Raw genomic sequence first — 18,056 nt, 5'->3', positions numbered from 1 at the left:
TGTGTTTATCAGTGAAAATTTTTTTGTGCAAACATTTAAATCTTACCTAGAAATCATACCCAGACCAAAGAATAGTATGTCTCAAGTTAAGACCTACTGTATATGGAATTCACCTTGAATAGTCAGGAGAGAGAATATTGGACAACACCGAGAGAGATTACATTATATCTGTCAGTCGATCATCATCTAGTGTGAAAATAGGAGGAAAAACAGAAAGTAGAGTTTAAATAAAGTTAAAATTTGTAGGGCAATTACCAGGTCATTGGAACTCCCTCAACATGAATGGAATAACCTGAATGTAAGAAATAATTTGGGACAAAAGCCTTGAGTTTACTTATTAAGCTTCCCGTTTCCCATGGTAAACTGAGATTTTTACTTTAGTCATTCTATGTTTTGCAATATGGTAAATAAGTTTTATGATAATCCAGGACAGAATGTCTTATCACCCTAGAGACAATGTGCCTTAAACTGTTGTCCTAGCCAAATATCATCCCAGTAGTTTAGGACTGCCAGTGATCAACTGAAATATTTGGTTTGCACCATGCAGTTCAGCAAGCATTTTGTTTCACCTTATTTCAAAGGGATAAGACTCACAGACTTCGGGGTAAAACCCGAAAAGAAATTTTAATAGAAAAAAAAAATGTTTTTTCTTTTAACTTTTTTTTTTTTAATTTATTTGTTTTGAGAGAGAGAGAGAGTGCAAGTGGGGAAGGGGCAGAGAGAGGGAGATACAGAATCTCAAGCAGGCTCCATGCTGTCAGCACAGAGCCCAACACAGGGTTCAATCTCACAAGCTGTGAGATCATGACCTGAGCCAAAATCAAGAGTCAGATGCTTAGCCACACAGGAGCTCCTGATTCTTATCTCTTGTGGAATTCTGAGCCGGGTATTGAACTCAGTCTCAGAAACACCCATCCAATCCTGCCATGGTCATCCCCAAGCCTGAGATCCTGGAGGGAAATACTGAGTTACAATCCACGTGGGTAGAGAAACACTTTATTTTGAGCCAAGCCAGAGCAGGTGTCCCAAGCCCCTGAGTGGACCACTATGTATGAGCTGATTGGGGGACTTTCACTGGGCAGGAGGTCCACCACCCACAGGGCTATTTGCATGGAATTATTCTTCCTCAGGATTACACCATCCAGAATAGCTTTCCAAAACATGGTCTCTATCACCAGTATAATGAAACCGATGAAATTTAATGTTCCATTCAAATAATATAGCAAAGCTTATTTAGGCATTTATCAGCTCCCAGTGTAATAAAGAAATCATGTTTTCACCGGATATTTTCCTAATTCGTTCCTCTTATCCTGGCTGTGTTGTAAGGATCACCTACTTTCCTGCTGCCAGCATTGGGGAAATACAGAAAAGGAACAGAGAAAGGGGAGTAGGTGAGGTTTTGCATGCGATTTGCATGTGACATCATGTGACCAGGTATTACATGTACCTTGTATCCTGCCCTTGAGCAGAAGGGCAGGGCTGGGAGAATGAAATGCTTTTTGCCAAGAGTCCTGTTGTTAAATCTCACTTTTTTGTTCATCGTGCCGGTCAAACTGTGGATGCACTGGGGGCTTCCCTCTGTCATTAGCTTGTAAGTGGTTTCTTGTGGTAAACCAGGAATACCAACATGGCTAGGGCATGGAGAGACTTTGTAAGTAATACTTGTCTCTCTTGTTTTCTGAGAAACTACAGGTATTGTGCTAAAAATGAAATATGTCTGGGGGCTCCCAGCTGGCTCAGTCAGTAGAGCGTGCAACTCTTGATCTTGGGGTCATGAGTTCAATCCCATGTTGGGCATGGAGCCTACTTAAAGGAAGGAAGGAAGCAAGGAAGGAAGGAAGGAAGGAAGGAAGGAAGAAAAGAAATAGGTTTGAATGCTTATTGATACTTTCAGGTAACAATCTCTGCTGGTTTAAAACATGGTCTTCCCAATGAACGTGCATGTGAAATTCTCCCCCCTTCTCCTTCTCTTGTCCTCAGAATCTGGGTTCCTAGAGGCTGGTCCAGCACTGGGGAGGCAGCATTATCACTTACTCACTGGCCTCCATTGAATTTCTTATCCTCATTTTGGCCCCATCAAGGCTGTCCATCCAGCGGCCTCTGCTACGGCAGCCCTGAAAGAGCAGACCTAGGCCGGCCGACTAGTAACTATATCCATGACATGGCCTCAGAAAGAAGTTCCCACTCAAACCTCAGACCACGCCTCCTCCCCTTGAGTAACTTATGTTTTCTAAGAAAGCAGGCTACCGATTGATGCATTCTTCCGAAGTCTAAGGTGGGAGGAAGGGGAATGTGAGAGGCATGGAAAGTTTGAGTAGAAGAGGGAGGGCTTCTCTCAGGTAGGGGCCAGAGGCAGGAGCCCTCAAGCCTGTCCAGGCTTAGAATGACCTGGGAGCATTTTACCCCTCCCCAAACCAATTAAATCAGAGTCTCTGGAGATGGTATTTGATGCTAGGTATTTATATAGCACAGCAAGTCTGACAGCCAATGGTTAATAGGTGACCAGTGAGAAACGTTCTGTATATACTGAGACCAAACATGTTAGAGACCCTCAGACACAGTGGTTCTTAAACGTCAGGTGCATCAGAATCTCCTGGAAGACTTGTTCAAACACAGATTGCTGAGCCCCACCCCCAGAGTTTCTGATTCAGTAGGTCTGTGACCACCAGGCCCAACATTTGCATTTTTAACAAGTTCCAGGTGATGCTGATAATTGCTGATCTGGGACCACACCTTGGCAGCCATTGTTCTATCCTTCCCCAGCCAATCGGCTGAGGCCACGACCCTTCCCCAGCCAATCGGCTAAGGCCATGATCCTTATAAAACCTTTGTGCTCTTGAAACCCTCTCTCCCCCTCCCCCTCCCCCTCCCCCTCCCCCTCCCCCTCCCCCTCCCCCTCCCCCTCCCCCTCCCCCTCCCCCTCCCCCTCCCCCTCCCCCTCCCCCTCCCCCTCCCCCTCCCCCTCCCCCTCCCCCTCCCCCTCCCCCTCCCCCTCCCCCCTCCCCCTCCCCCTCCCCCTCCCCCTCCCCCTCCCCCTCCCCCTCCCCCTCCCCCTCCCCCTCCCCCTCCCTCTCCCTCTCCCTCTCCCTCTCCCTCTCCCTCTCCCTCTCTCTCCGGTATCTCACGTCTGCATCGGTGCAGGTAGAGGATTGAGCTCGAGCTATCTCGAATAAAGGCTCTTTGCTTTTGCATTGGACTCGGCTCCCTGATGGTCTTTGGGGATCACGAATTCTGGGCATAATAGCCCCTCACTGGCCCCATGGGCATCCTGATGCTCATTCTTAGCTCTTTTCCCTACTGTCTCCAGGAGCCTCAGTGACTTTTCCAGACCTCCACATTGTCACCCAGGCCCAAGATTGGAATAGTGGGAAGCAGCTGTCAGTCTCTCTCTAGCTAAATAGACCACCTTGTACTGTACTTCCCTCCCAGGTGATCCCAAGGTCCTCCTGGGGGAAACCAGTTAGGAACTTCTCCAATCTGGGATTCTCAGACTCTCTCAGTCTCTATCCAGCACCTTCTCCCCATGCCTCATGGAATTCTCATCAGAACAGAAAGTAGGCCCCACACTCAGGTCTTAACCTGGTATCTCCGGCTCTCCCCCACTGTCTTCAAAGAGCTTTCCCCCTCTTTCTGTGGCCTGACCACATATCCCCCAGCCTGCTTACTCTGTGGCCGAGGGCAGTGGTTCTCAAACATGGGTGTGCACCACCTGGAAGGCTCAGTACAAGTTGCTGGGCCCACCCCCAGAATTTCAGATTCAGTAGGTATGGTTGGTAGAATAATTGCCTCTAGTAATGATAATGGCACACAATTCCCCGGAACCATATGTGACCTCATGTGGCAAAAGAGATTTTGCAGATGTGATTAAGTTAAAGATCTTGAGATGAGGAGATCATTCTGGATGACGTGTGAGCCCAGTGCCATCACAAGCGTCCTAATAATAGGAAGGCAGAGGCAGAGGAGACTAGACCATGGAAGCAGAGGTTGGAACGATGCAAAGGAATATGGGAGGTCTTTGGAAGCTGGAAGAAACAACAAATGAATTCTCTCCTAGAGCGTTCAGAAGGAACACAGGTTTGCCGACAACTTGATTTTAGCCCTGGAAGAACCATTTCAGAATTCTGACCTCCAGAACTGTAAAACAGTAAAAGCACAGTAAAACCTTGGTTTGTGAGCATGATTGGTTCCGGAAACATGCTTGTAATCCAAAGCACTTGTATATCAAAGCAAATTTCAAGAAATACTGGCTCAGTTGTGATCGTGTGACATTTGCAAGACATGGCTCATTTATCAAGTTAAAATTTATTAGAAATGTTTGCTTATCTTGTGGAACACTCACAGAACAAGTTGCTGACAATCCAAGGTTTTACTGTATTTTGTTTCAAATTGCTGAGTTTTCCATAATTTGTTACAGGAGCCATAGGAACCTAAGATATGATTGGGTTGGCTTCTGAGAATCTGCATTTCTAATAGGTTCCCAGGTGATGCTGATGCTGAGGTTCAGGGATCACTTTGAACAAAACACTGACTTTTAGTGAAACACACAATCCTAGGTCCCCTCCAAACTCTGGTTATACAAACCCTCTGCTCCCTCCACATCCGAATCAAGCCAATGGAAGCTTTGGCCTTGACGACTCTCATCTCCAAAAAGTGCCTATTTTGGACATCATCAGTTAAACTTTGATTTTTATTTTTTCCTTTCTTTCTGCTCTGCTGTAAAGCAATGATTACCAGGCATGAATAGCCATTAAAAATTTATCAGATTAATAATTTCATAACTGTTTATCTCACTATCTTGTTATTTATTATTTTATTTTGGGGGAAAATTGCAGAGCATTGTGAGTTTATCCTCCTAAAATCTCCAGGAGGTTGGAAAATAGAGAAAGAACCTTCACATTCTAGACAGAAAACGGGACAAAGAGAGGTTTGCAATGAATAATGTCTGGACTTCTGCTTCCCTCATGTCAAGCTGCTATTTTTTCTAGTTCCTTTTATGTCCCTTCTGTTCACCAGCTCCTCCCCTTTTGCCCCCTGCAGGTGAACTTGACCCCCACCTCTCTTAGTATCTGAGCTTGCTCCCTTTGGCTGATTTCTCTAGGTAATGATGCTCGCTTTTCCAGCCTGGGATGCTCAGAGGAAGGTGAAAGTGATAGTTACTATGGACGCTAAATCAGCCATTCACATGCCCTGGGTCTGCCAAAAGGCCACTGGGGCCTGCTTGAGATGGGAAACCTCATCCTATTTTCTCCAGGGCTCCAGACAGAGGAAGGGAGAGGAGGTGCACAGAGCACTGATTACACACTTGAACCAGTACCTTGAATACAGTAGTTACGGCAGGCTGTCTATTCACAGCGAGAAAAACTCCATTTGACTATGACCCTTGCCAGTTCTTCCTCTTTTTCCCTTCTCTATCTCATTTTTCCTGTCATCTCTTTGTCTTCCTCTTCTGGCAGGCAGTGGGATCCAGCCTGGATTTCAATTTGAACTGCCTTTTGCTAGCTGTGTGACAATGAATGGGCAACTTAACTTCTCTGATCCTTCATTCCCTTACCTGTTAAGTAGAGGTGAAGATACCTACCATGGTTCTCTAATGAGAACTAGATGAGAGAATATCTGAAATGTATGTGTGCAGAGCAGGCTGACACTCAATTCACATTCGTCATGGGGGTCATTTCTAGCCACCAGCCTTCTCAGCATTAATTCCTATTCAACCAACAGACTTCACAGGAAATACAAGGTAGGAAACCACAACTTTAATGGGAAGTTCAGGTTTCCCTTTCATTCCAAGACTAACACTCCTCACATATTTGCCTACATGCCTTGTTCTTCAGTTAGGCCTGCTTAGTTAGCGCCTTGGGCATGCCACCTCTAAAGTGATGCAACTTTTTGCTAAAATAATCAAATACGCCAGTAGGACTAAATGAAACAAAGCAGAGCATTGGATAAGCCATTGGCCCTGGAGAGTAAAAGGCAAAGGGGCTCTTAGCAGACACGGCATGCCGGATGTCCAGGAGCACAGGGGACATATCAGTGTTGGTACTCCCGCTGATGAACTTGAGATAATCCCGTTGCTCAAGGATATAGTCCTGCCCATAGTCCTCTAGCACTTCGGGGGTAAGGTTGTCCAGGATGTCCTGCTCCAGCTTGTTCCACATTTCACTCGTGCCCGCGATACCTGTGATGCAAGAAGAAGGGAGGCTCAGATTCTGGGGAGGCCAGACCAGACGTGTCCGACCCTACCAGGGAAGCAGGCCCTTGTGAACTGGCTTCCGTTGGGAAGGACAGGCATTCCCAAATGGCTTTTTTAAAAATGAGCTTTATAATGGTATGTAATACACTTTTCAGCATTCATATGGAAAAGTACACACATGTCTAGGTTTCCACAAGCTGAATAGCCTGTGTAACCAGCAGAAAGAGAAAACAAGCCAGCCTCGGAGCCTCCACTCCCAACCCCCTTCCCAGGATCCTCTGTCCCAATGACCAGGATGGAGCAGTTTTGCTTGGTATTGGACATTATGTAAATGGAATCACACTACGTTCTGAGATTCATCCATGTATTGTGTGGTCATTCTCATTGTTGTGGTTTTCCATTGTGTAAATATGCCACAAATTATCCATTATACTGTGATGGGCGTTTGGGTTGTTTCCAATTTGGGGGTCTTACAAATAGTGCTAACACAAACATTCTATTACATCTGTTTTCATGATTATTATATACAATATAAAATATAATGTATACAATATATATAATATGTATGAACATGTGTATATGCATTTATGTATAATTTTTTAATATAGAAGCAATACCAACTTCTATGTATAAAATTAAATACACAATGTTAACTATCATCCTATCTATTTAATAAATATAATTTTAAACAATATATAACTTATGCATTTAAATTTTAGCATATAAATTATATGTAATTAAATATATAAACATATTTGATATAGAAACAATGGGTGCTTATTATATACAATTTAATTATATATACATTTACTTTAATATTATAGCAATGCCTGTTCATTATGTAAAATAAAGTAAATAATGAGATGTATATGTTTTTAAAATTAATCTCTTCTAAGGTAACTTAGAGTTTTGTGTGTCTTTCTACGTTCCTTCCTTGTTTATACAAACATGTACATACATAGGGCCGCTTGGGGGACTCAGTGAGTTGAATGTCCAACTCTTGATTTCAGATCAGGTAATGATCTCACGGTTTGAGTTTGAGCCCTGTGTTTGGCTCTGAGCTGACAATGCAGAGCCTACTTGGGATTCTCTCTCCCACTCTCTCTCTGTCCCTCCCCTACTCCCTTGCACTCTCAATCAATCAATCAATCAATCAATCTCTCTCTTTCTCTCTGTGTCAGAAATAAATAAACTTTTAAAAAAGGCTTTGGGGGTGCTTGGGTGACTCAGTCAGTTAAGAGTCTGACTTCTGCTGAGGTCAGGATCTCACAGTTCATGAGTACGAGCCCCCCACGGGTCTGTGTGCTGACAGCTTGGAGCCTGGAGGCTGCTTCAGATTCTGTGTCTTCCTCTCTCTCTGCCCTTCCCCCGCTCACATTCTCTCTCTCTCTCTCTCTCTCTCTCTCACTCTCTCTCTCTCTCTCTTAAAAATAAATACACATTTTTTTTTAATTTAAAAAAAAAGGCTTTGGTTTAATCTTATTTTACCAGGAACAAAATGCCCAAAGGATCATACTATACAGGTTTTCCAAAGATTTGCTTGTTTGTTTGCTGAATAATAAATCACAGACCTGCCTCCAAAAGTCAATGGCTATAGATTTAAACCAGAGCAGCAGAAATTTCCCATTGAACAGCTTTTAGGCAACCACTTCTCTGTCAAAGGACTTTCCAGTCATTCCTACATTTCACCATTTCAGTGACGCTGCCATAAACAGTCTTGCATAACACATCCTTTTGTATTTTAGCGTTTTACGTCTGCAGGCAGCCTCCACAGTGTGGCTGCGTGGTCAAAAGGCACATGCATTCTGAATTTTAATACCTACTTCCAGATTACTTTCCACAAAGGATGCAGCACCTCACATTCCCTCCTGCAAAGTGTGGGATTGCTGTGGGATTGCTATGGGGATGAGCCTTAGTTTACCAGCTTTAGCGACTCCTGGATATCGGATATTGGGTCTGTGGGGGAGCCTGACTGTGAAATGTAAGCCAGTGAAATCCAATTATACCCACCAAAATGCAAAAGGATTTCAACTGCTCATTACTTTTCATGAAAGCACAATACCACACTTAAAGAAATGATTACACTGACAATTACTCCCAAGGCTTCTGGGTCTTGAAAAACATGTTTGTGTGAACTATTGTTCCTCCAGCTACCTCTCCCCGTCTCGGCTTTCTCCAAGGTGAGGGATTCCTTTTCCTCTCCTCTTCCTCTCTAAACACCTCATGGACTTTCTAACCATTCTTGTGAGTACCCTGTGCAGAGTCCTCAAGGCTCTCTTTACTGGCGACAAAGCCACCAGAAGTTTGTCAACTTTCATCTGCCACTTTTGACACCCACTAGCTGCCACTTTGGGGCTATACACAATGAAATTGTTGAGGTCACTTGGATCCAAATCCCATCTCTGACTCATACCACCTCTGTGACTTGGGAAATTTCCCAACTTCTCTGAGGCTCAGCTTTCTCCCTACAAGATGGGAATATTACTGATGTGCGGAACAAAGGCAAAAGAAACGTACATAAAATTGAATTTCCTTATAACCTGCAGCCCATTGGCAAATACGTCAGGCAGGCAAAATATACTATTCCTCCAGAAACTCCCAATGTTGATGTTAATGCTTTGCCAGAGGCAAAAAACGACCTTGGCTTGCAAATTCCAAGCCTCCAGGATCCCTTAAGTCTTCTTTAACACATGAAAATCCTTTTGGAAACTTCCTTTGTCTTTACTTCCCCCAACTTCCAAGTGTATAATCAGTCTCCCCTCACAACCTCAGTGCAGCTCTTTTTGCCCACGGGTCCTGTCCCGTGCTTTAATAAAACCACCTTTTTTGCACCAAACATGTCTCAAGAATTCTTTCTTGACCTTCAGCTCTGAGCCTCAACAATTTTCCACATCATTTTGGGGCCCTGATGAGGGGCTTTGAGTCTTTTCACCTGGACTCTGAGCCTCGGGGCAAACTTGGCGAGTCCTTCCTCTCTCCTCCCTTTGCTCTTCTATCGGGCTTTTCAAGGAGTATGGTCTTATTGGAACATTTTCATGTCGATTGCTCAGACTGCGATCCTCTAGCCCAAGGCTACCCTACCAGGAGGAGAAAGCCTACCTTTGGGCTGGAAGTTAGTACCCAGGCAGGAACGGTAATAAGACTCAGAAACTTGAGGCCTTTTCTTTATTCCTGTCCTTATACAAAGTTGTCTGTCTGTCTTGGGCACAGGACAGCCACCTAATGACTAGCACAGCTGCTGATCTTAAGACTCCTGTGTGAAGCTTCCTCTCATTGGTCTAAAGTGATCCCCTGGTCTAGCCTCTTCTGGATGCGAGAACTCCACTCAGAGCCAGCTGAAACCAGTACCCAATTCAATGAAAGCCCAACTAGGACCATTTCCTAGAGAAGTTGGCTATAAAGATTACTTGTGTTGGTATGTCGCTTAGACCATGATGGATTTCTATCTCTACTGTTTTCCATCAGTGTCCTCTACTAACTACTTAAACTACAGAATTGGGTAATTTCCCCTTGTCAAAACCTTTCTAATGTTTTCCATGGGTTAAAAACGGTGGGTTCTTCAAGGCCTTCACAGCAAGGTAGGGTATTTTAGTCCATTCACTGGCACCTGTTTGTAGTGTAGGATTTGATGAGGAAGCAGAGGGATGCTAGCATCCTTCCTATGGGGACTTTACAGCAGGGTGGTGATCATAGCAGTTTTGTTCAAGGGACACCTTGGGTCGCTTTGACAACAGGGACCTATGACATTTACTGTGTGGGACGCCACCTGGGAATCAGAGGGGATTTTTGATAATGGATCTTCTCTCTTCAGTTCCCAAGGACTCTCCTTTGGAATGCCTATTAACCCCCTGGAAACAATTCAGATTGCAAAACTTAAGAAAGGACTGATCTGTAACACTGCATGGCCTTAGTGTGACCTCTAAGTTAGATCTCTCCTGTGGGAAACCAGGGAAATGGATAGAAGTACCCCTAGGTCCAGACCCACACCGCCCTAAATGAGGACCCTGCCTAAGAGCCTCTTGCAGAATGTGTTTGGCCAGTAAACCCCCTCCTGATACACTGGATGATAATTGTCTAATAAGCCTCCTCCGAATAAACCCAGGTTGCTGGAGGAAACACAGCCCATCCCTGACAAAAGAAACACTGACTCTCTCTCTGTTCCTCCTCCTAATAGATGTGGGGGCTTCTCCCTCCTTCATTCCCCAGGTTAATGGCTATAATTGGAACCAACTGTCTCTGGTAAGTCTATCTTGGGCTGGGGACTTTAAGGAGTATTCCCAAACAACTGCCAAAATGCCTTTAATTTCAAGGAAGTTCCCTGTCTTCTCTGGCCTGACGTGGACTGCCGACCTCCACTTTAGTGGAAGGCTCTTCTGCCTTCCCCTCCCCCTCCTCCTGTTTCTGCACCACCTCCATGCACAGCCTTCACGACTGGCTCCAGTAGCATCCCGGGTGCCTCCAGCGCCATTGGTTCCTCCTCCTCCCCTCGCTGTCAAGGAGGGCAGAGACCCCCCCATTGGACTTACACTGCCCACTTCAGATTTCTCCACCTGTGTCCCAGGTAAAAATTAACAATGGGGAACAAATTGATTGACTTTTAAGTGGACTCAGGGGGAACATAATTCAGTATTGAAACTAAATGAAACTTCTAATGCTACCTAGGTTTACTGAAGGTCAAATAAGCTCGTGTTATCTCTGTTGCCATTTGTCAGCAAAAAGATGACTTAAAATGATGGTTAATTTTGTCTGTCTCCAAGTTTTCTGGGGTAATTGTTAAGATAGCTTTCAAAGTCATTAGTAACCTGAAACTTTATAAAGTTTTGCTGGGATGATAAAATGGGATGGAATTCATTGGACATCTAAGCTTTTCCAAATAGGATGGAGTGCTGAAGAACTGATTACTAAAAATAGGTTTGTGCTTTTGGCTTCCTATTGCAGAGAAACTAAGAATATTTGGGTCTGTCAGAAAACGTCTTGTGCTTAATAGATTCATAAATTTGCCATCTAAAGAATTCTGGTGTAACAGTTCACAATTGGTTACTACTTAGTTTTCACTGGAGACTTGGGCTTCTAAGAGTTAAAATTCTTCTGCTAAATGTCTTTGAGACTGATGGAAATAAGGGAAGCAACTATGAATTTTAAAAGTTACTGTAGAAGGTTTATGGAGGGAAATCTTTGCAAAGGAATTTTATATGTGGTCAGGACTCAGGTTGAAATTAATGGATTTTAAAAGTATATAGGTATAAGGTTGAAATTCTTCTTTTCTCTTTGTTCAAAAGACAAAGTTTTCTTGGATTGTTGATCTGCTCTTGATAAGAAAATGTAAACAACATGTTTTTATTTTTTTCTCTTCTGTCTGTCCAGAAAATCAAAACTTTTATGTTTTGTCTTTATCAGGTCTTTGATTACACAGTTAAAACTTCTCAATACGATAGGAGCTGAGTTTTGCTAACAACTGTATAACCAGACACTTTTGCCTTTGGAATCTTGTATTGCCACCTTGGTTAAATAAATAATTAAGTTTTGGGGTGCTTGGGTGGCTCAGTCGGTTAAGTGTCCAACTTCGGCTCAGGTAATGATCTCACAGTCCGTGAGTTTGGGCCCCACATCAAGCTCCGTGCTGACAGCTCAGAGCCTGGAGCCTACTTCGGATTCTATGTCTCCTGCACTCTCTTCCTCTCCCACATTTGTACTCTGTCTCTCTCTCAAAAGTAAATAAACATTAAAAAAGTTTTTTTAATAATTAAGTGTTAAATTTTGTAATGACCTGTGGTCTTATTTAGGCATGTGCTTTATAACTTTCTGAGGTTTTTTAACACACTTCCCAGTATTTAAACTGTCAATGAAATCTTTTTGACTAATTAGGCCTTTTTATTTGGTATGTTAAGTGACTCTGGAAGCATTGTTAAACAAATAATAAGCCTTAGGTATTGTTTGGGTAAATGCTATAACTATTCCAGAGATGAAATTCCTAAAGTTTTAACATGCTTTAATATGTTCTGGTATAAGACTATTACTTAATATTCTAATTATTGAAGAGTTCTGTGTCACAGAAATAACTGGATTTCCTTGCCAGCTGTAATGAACTCTAATCAAATCTTTAACCATGGCGATTGTTGAGTCTTTTGTCATTTATAGTTCTTGTTCTTAATCTCTTGCAAAACATGTTTCATCTTCAAGGAGACTCATAGAAAGGGCTTTTGACAAATACAGGTTTTTGATATCTTTAAAATCATAAAACTAAAATTGGTAAGAATTTCGAGAACTAACTAAAAAGTTGCATTCAAACTGAACAAGAATTAGTAACTTTAAGTAAATTAAGGAAGATGATGATAGTTGTTAGTTTTTGTGACTCTCGTTTGAAACATTGCCGGCTCTCTAATGTTTGTTCTCCCAGATTAAGGAAGTTTTCTCTTAAGATATCTATGACTTTCAGAAGTGTGATAAAGTATTCATTGGTGAACAAATTAAAGCATTTAACTTTTCTCCCTACCTGTACCCTCTGAAATTCGAAAACTCTCAGTGAGGGTTCTTTCCTTCATGGCAACTACAGTTATTTGCAGAAGTTCAATAAGACTATGTTCTCCTTGTAACAGGACACCATTAGAAATATTGGTTATTTTCCCAAGGCTTTGGCTGGAATGTCCTATTTAAGAGACATGCATAGACAGATATGACCCGACAGCTTTAAGGAACTAGGGTTGACTTTATGAAACGTGGCGAAATAAAGCCCCTTGGAAATGTTGGCCTGATGCCTTGCTTACAGAGTTTCCAGCAGCCTTACCACGTGAGGAAAGAATGTCACTTCCCCTGGCATGGGGACCTCATGAAGAGGAATTCACCCAAATCTACAGGTATTGCAGGCATGTCTGATGGCAAGTACTTGGCTTGGCTTCTGGCCTAGAGAGGTTACAAAAGTTCAAATCTAGAGATTCCTTATAAAATGTTCCAACAAAGCAGATTTTAAAAGATCCATAGGATCAATCACTATCCTTGCTGAGCTTGTGTAAGTAATTAGGCCGAGTTTGTTAAAATTGGATTTGTTTTTACAAATGAATTAGTAGTTATTTGGCTATTTCTGGAAATGAGGGCAATTACAGAGAAAAATTAGGTTTCAATAACACATCTTCGTAGATATTAAATTTTAATACTACTTATTATAAACTAGACTAGATGCTGAATTCTTCTGGTTTCCTCAAATATTTGGCTAAGGCTCTCCCTGAGTTAGGTTTCCAATCTTCTTCCATTCTCTTGATTTAAAGTCATTAAAAACTAAAACTGCCTTTTCCCTAAAAGCCCTAAAAACTGCTGCTGGACAACTGGAGGTAAACTTCAGAGAAATAGCCCATGTATAGGACCATCTTGCTTGTTATTCTGTGGGGATAATAACAAGACCCACGGGCATACAATTATTTGAACAACTGGAAAATGGGATGGATTTCCCCAACCATTGTATATGAAAAGCCTTTTCTCACTATAGGTACTTACCAGTAGGTAAAGACTATAGTGTTTTATTAAATTATTCACTTTTCGTGGGTTCAAGCCCCTTGTCAGGCTCTGTGCTGACAGCTCAGAGCCTAGAGCCTGCTTTGGATTCTGTGTTTCCCTCTCTCTGCCCCTCTCCCACTTGTGCTCTGTCTCTATGTCTCTCAAAAATAAATAAGTGTTAAAAAAAATTGAAATTATTTACTTGAGGCCAGGTTTTAATTCATAAATCTCTTTAAATGAATATGCAAACTATATCCTCCCTAAACCTGATCTGACAGTTACTAGCAACCCACATATAAACCCAGGAGACAAGGTTTATTTAAAGAATTGAAAGTCTAATACAGCAGAAGATTTAATTCTGAAATGAAAAGGCCCCTACTGGGTCATACTCCCACAGCCATAAAATTAGAAGGACATTCCTCGTGGACTCAAAAATTAAATCTGTATCTGCCTGGGGCATTTGGGTGGCTCAGCCAGTTGGTTGAACATCCAACTCTTGATTTCGGTTCATATCATGATTCCAGGGTCAAGGGATCATGTCCCACATCAGGCTCTAAGTTGAGCATGAAGCCTGCTCAAGACTCCATCTTTCTCCCTCTGCCTCTCTCCCCAATTTGTGCTCTCTCTCTCTAAAATAAAATAAACAACAACAACAACAACAACCCTCTACATTCCTCATAGGAATCCAGTGTGCCAGCTAAGGGTGCCTTCTTATTCTTGTGAACCTGTGGAAGACTTCAGACTTCTCTTTAAATGAAAATGATGGTTGTACATTTCTTTCTCATTTTCCTTTCCCCCATTTATATGGGCCATTCAAAAGGATCAGCAGAGACATTTGAATTACAAACCAGAAAAACCCATACTATTCAGCCACCTGTTTCCACTCTATCTGAGGATGTTTAGAGCTTGACATCTAAAAATCTTCTCCCTGGCAGCACTCAGGACTCAGACACTGGGTTTATAATTTGCTCTACCCATTAACTTATATTTTTCTTTTGTTTTCATAAAGGTGCCTCTTATTAATTACCTGACTGCTTGCTAAACAAAACAGCAGGTGATGGCTAATGCCACTTGCTACACAATTAAGGCCGTAAATGACTCTCCAAATGGCATTAGATATTTTAACTACTGCACAGGCTGGAACATGTGCTATCATAAAAACAGAATGTTGTACATATATTCCAGATATCACAAGCATGTAGCAGGATTGCTAAAAGCTATAAATACTCAAATTGGCACATTAAACTATCGGTCTCTTTCCTTTAGTGATTGGTTAAACTCCTGGACTAGAGGAACATTTTGGGCAACTATCAAAAGCCTTTTATTCAGGCTTCCCTTTCTCCAAATAATATTAACCTTATTTTCTTGTCTTCTCTGATGTCTCCCTGCCTGGTGCCAAGACTCCTTCACGGACATAACTTCCAGCTGATAAATGATCCTTTCTACTCAAGGAGATTTATATATGTTGTCTACCTTGGATTGGCTACCTTGGCCTTTGGTACCCCTATATAGAAATTCCCCACCTGACCAATGTTGACCCATAGGTAGGGACATCTCTGTGCCCCTACTCAGCAGGAAGAAGTTACAGAAGGTAAGACCTTCCACCCTCAACAACCTTAAAGATTTAAGGGTCAAAATTGTTCAGGGGGGAATGATGTGGAAAACAAGGCAAAAGAAATGTACATAAAATTAAGTTGCCTTCTAACCTGCAGCCCATTGACAAATAAAATACTTTAGGCAGGCAGAGTATCCCATTCCTCCTGGAAGTCTCCATCTTAATGTTAATACTTGGCTAGAAGCCAAAAGCAACCTTAGCTTGATGATAGTCAGATCTCCAGGATCCTATAAGTCTTTAACAAATGAAAATCCTTTTGGATACTTCCTTTGTCCTTACCTCCCTAACTTCGAAGTATATAATCAGTCATTCCTCACAACCTGAGTACAGCTCTTTCTGCCCACAGGTCCAGTGCTTTAATAAGACCACCTTTTTGCACTGAAAACTTTCTTTTTCAGAATTCTTTCATGACCTTTGGTTCTGAACCCCAACACTTCAAACCACATCATTACAATGCCTACCTCCTAGGTGAGGATTAAGTGAAATTGTGTATGTAAAGTGCTTAAAACCTGCTAGTCATGGAATCTTAGCTATTTCTATTGCAGGAACTAAAAAATATGGTATGTCTCTTTGAATGTCTTCAGAAGCTCTTTTTCTCTCTGAAGATTCCTCTTCTTGTGCCCCCCACCCTCCACCCCACCCCAGCTTTGAGCATCCTTCTCCAAACTTGAGTCCTCAGCCTTCCACTGTCTGGCCTCTTGCCTTGAGAGAGCCCATCAGGATCACCTTTAGACTGAGGGCAGCCTCATAGAAAGAGAGGACTGAGCACTGCACCTAGAGATCTGCTTTCAGATTGCCAATCACCAAAGTGTGTCGCATACCCACAAGTATGTATCACCCACCCCACACACCTGCCAAATGATGTCAATTAAGCATACCGCTCAGGGCTGTCATACAGATTAGGACCTATATGGGAAGGACAGGAGTATAAATTGGAACAATATTTTTAAAAAATTTTTTAAAGTTTTGTTTATTTAAGTAATCTCTACACCCAACATGGCACTCAAACTCAAGACCCCGAGATCAAAAGTCACATACTCTTCTGAATGAGCTAGTCAGGTGCCTCTAGAACAATATTTTTTTAATATTTATTTTATTTTATTACTATTATTATTGTTGTTTGTTGTTTTGTTTGTTTGTTTTAGAGAGCATGAGCAGGGGAGAGAGGCAGAGAGAGAGAGAGAGAGCAAGAGAGAGAGAGACAGAGAGAGAATCTTAAGCAGGCTCCGTGCTCAGTGCAGAGTCCAACATGGGGCTTGATCTCATGACCCTGAGATCATGAACCTGAGCTGAAAACAAGAGTTGGATCCTCAACCAACTGAGCCAGGCACCCCTGGAATAATATTTTTAAAAATGGTTTTGTATTATCCACGAAAGCTGAAGACGATTAAACCCCATGAACTAGTCATTCCACTCCTGGGAACGTGACACTGGAAAAATCACATACATGTACAGCACCGAACGTGTCACGTGCCAAAGGGTTCATAGCTGAATTGTTCATAATTGTCCCAAGGTGACCCAAATATCCCATCAGTGATAGAAAAATCATGGCATGTTCACAGAGTACTGAAAATGAGTGAGCTGCAGGTACAAACCACACAGATGAACCGTGAAAGCAATGTTGAGTGAGAAAAGCAGACACGAGAATACATACATGCTGATTCCATTCAAAGTTCCATAACCAGTAAAGCCAAATCCTATTGTTTGTGATGCATGCATGTATGTAACACTGCAAAGAAAAGCAAATGAACAATTGCTACAAAAAATAAGAAAGTGATTATACGTTGAGGATGGGGAAGACTAGGACTGGACGGAGATCATATGGGCACTTCTGGGCGCTGGCAATGCTTTATTTTTTGATCTGGCTGTTAAGTGCATGAGTTTTTAAAGTAATTTGTTAAACTCTGTGTGTATATATTTCTCAATTAAAAAAAATGAGTGTGGGGTGGGGTGCGTGGTTGGCTCAGTCAGTGGAGCATGCGACTCTTGGGCTCAGGGTTGTGAGTTTGAGCCCCACATTGGGTGTCGAGATTACTTAAAAAATTTTTTTTAAATCTTAAAAAAATGAATTAATTTTAAAAATAAAAATAAGGAGCACTGGGCTGGCTCAGTCTGTACAGCATGTAACTCTTGGTCTCAGAGGTTGAAAGTTTGAGCCCCGCATTGGGTGTAGAGATCATTTAGAAATAAAATCTTTAAAGGGGCTCCTGGGGGGCTCAGTCAATTAAGCACCTGATGTCAGCTCAGGTCATGTTCTTGTGGTCCATGAGTTCAAGCCCCGCATCGGGGTCTGTGCTGATGGCTCAGAGCCTGGAGTCTGCTTCCGATTCTGTTCTCCCTCTCTCTCTGCCCCTCCCCCACTCCTCATGCTCTGTCTCTGTCTCTCTCTCTCTCAAAAATGAATAAAAACATTTAAAAATTAAAAAAAAAGAAAACTATATGACATCAAAACTAAATTCCTTTGTGGAACTGATGCAGGGGAACAACTGTACGCTGAAGAACCTGGCACTTGCCCTTTTATTATTTTTTTTAATGTTTATTTTTATTTTTGAGACAGAGAGTGACAGAGTGTGAATGGGGGAGAAAGACACAGACTCTGAAGCAGGCCCCAGGCTCTGAGCTGTCAGCACAGAGCCCAATGCGGGGGCTTGAACTCACGAATTATGAGACCATGACCTGAGCCAAAGTCAGAAACCCAACCGACTGAGCCCCCCCCTCCCCCCGGGCACCCTGCCCTTTTATTATTATTTTTTTAAATTTTTT

At 42.4% G+C, this 18,056-nt stretch overlaps 1 protein-coding gene across 1 annotated transcript in view; it reads right to left on the bottom strand.

Annotated features, from left to right (window-relative positions):
* Nucleotides 1–5,767: 5,767 nt before the first annotated feature.
* Nucleotides 5,768–18,056, bottom strand: part of HSD17B2 (hydroxysteroid 17-beta dehydrogenase 2) — an 89,921-nt gene continuing 77,632 nt past the window's right edge. Inside the window, exon 5 of the mRNA XM_042919615.1 lies at nucleotides 5,768–6,175. Within this exon, the coding sequence (XP_042775549.1) occupies nucleotides 5,832–6,175 (344 nt within the window). The 3' untranslated portion in view covers nucleotides 5,768–5,831. The remainder of the gene's footprint in view (nucleotides 6,176–18,056) is intronic.

The sequence above is a fragment of the Panthera leo genome, chromosome E2 (genome assembly GCF_018350215.1).
Source record: "Panthera leo isolate Ple1 chromosome E2, P.leo_Ple1_pat1.1, whole genome shotgun sequence".
Taxonomy (NCBI): domain Eukaryota; kingdom Metazoa; phylum Chordata; class Mammalia; order Carnivora; family Felidae; genus Panthera; species Panthera leo.
This window is presented reverse-complemented; position numbering and strand designations above follow the sequence as displayed.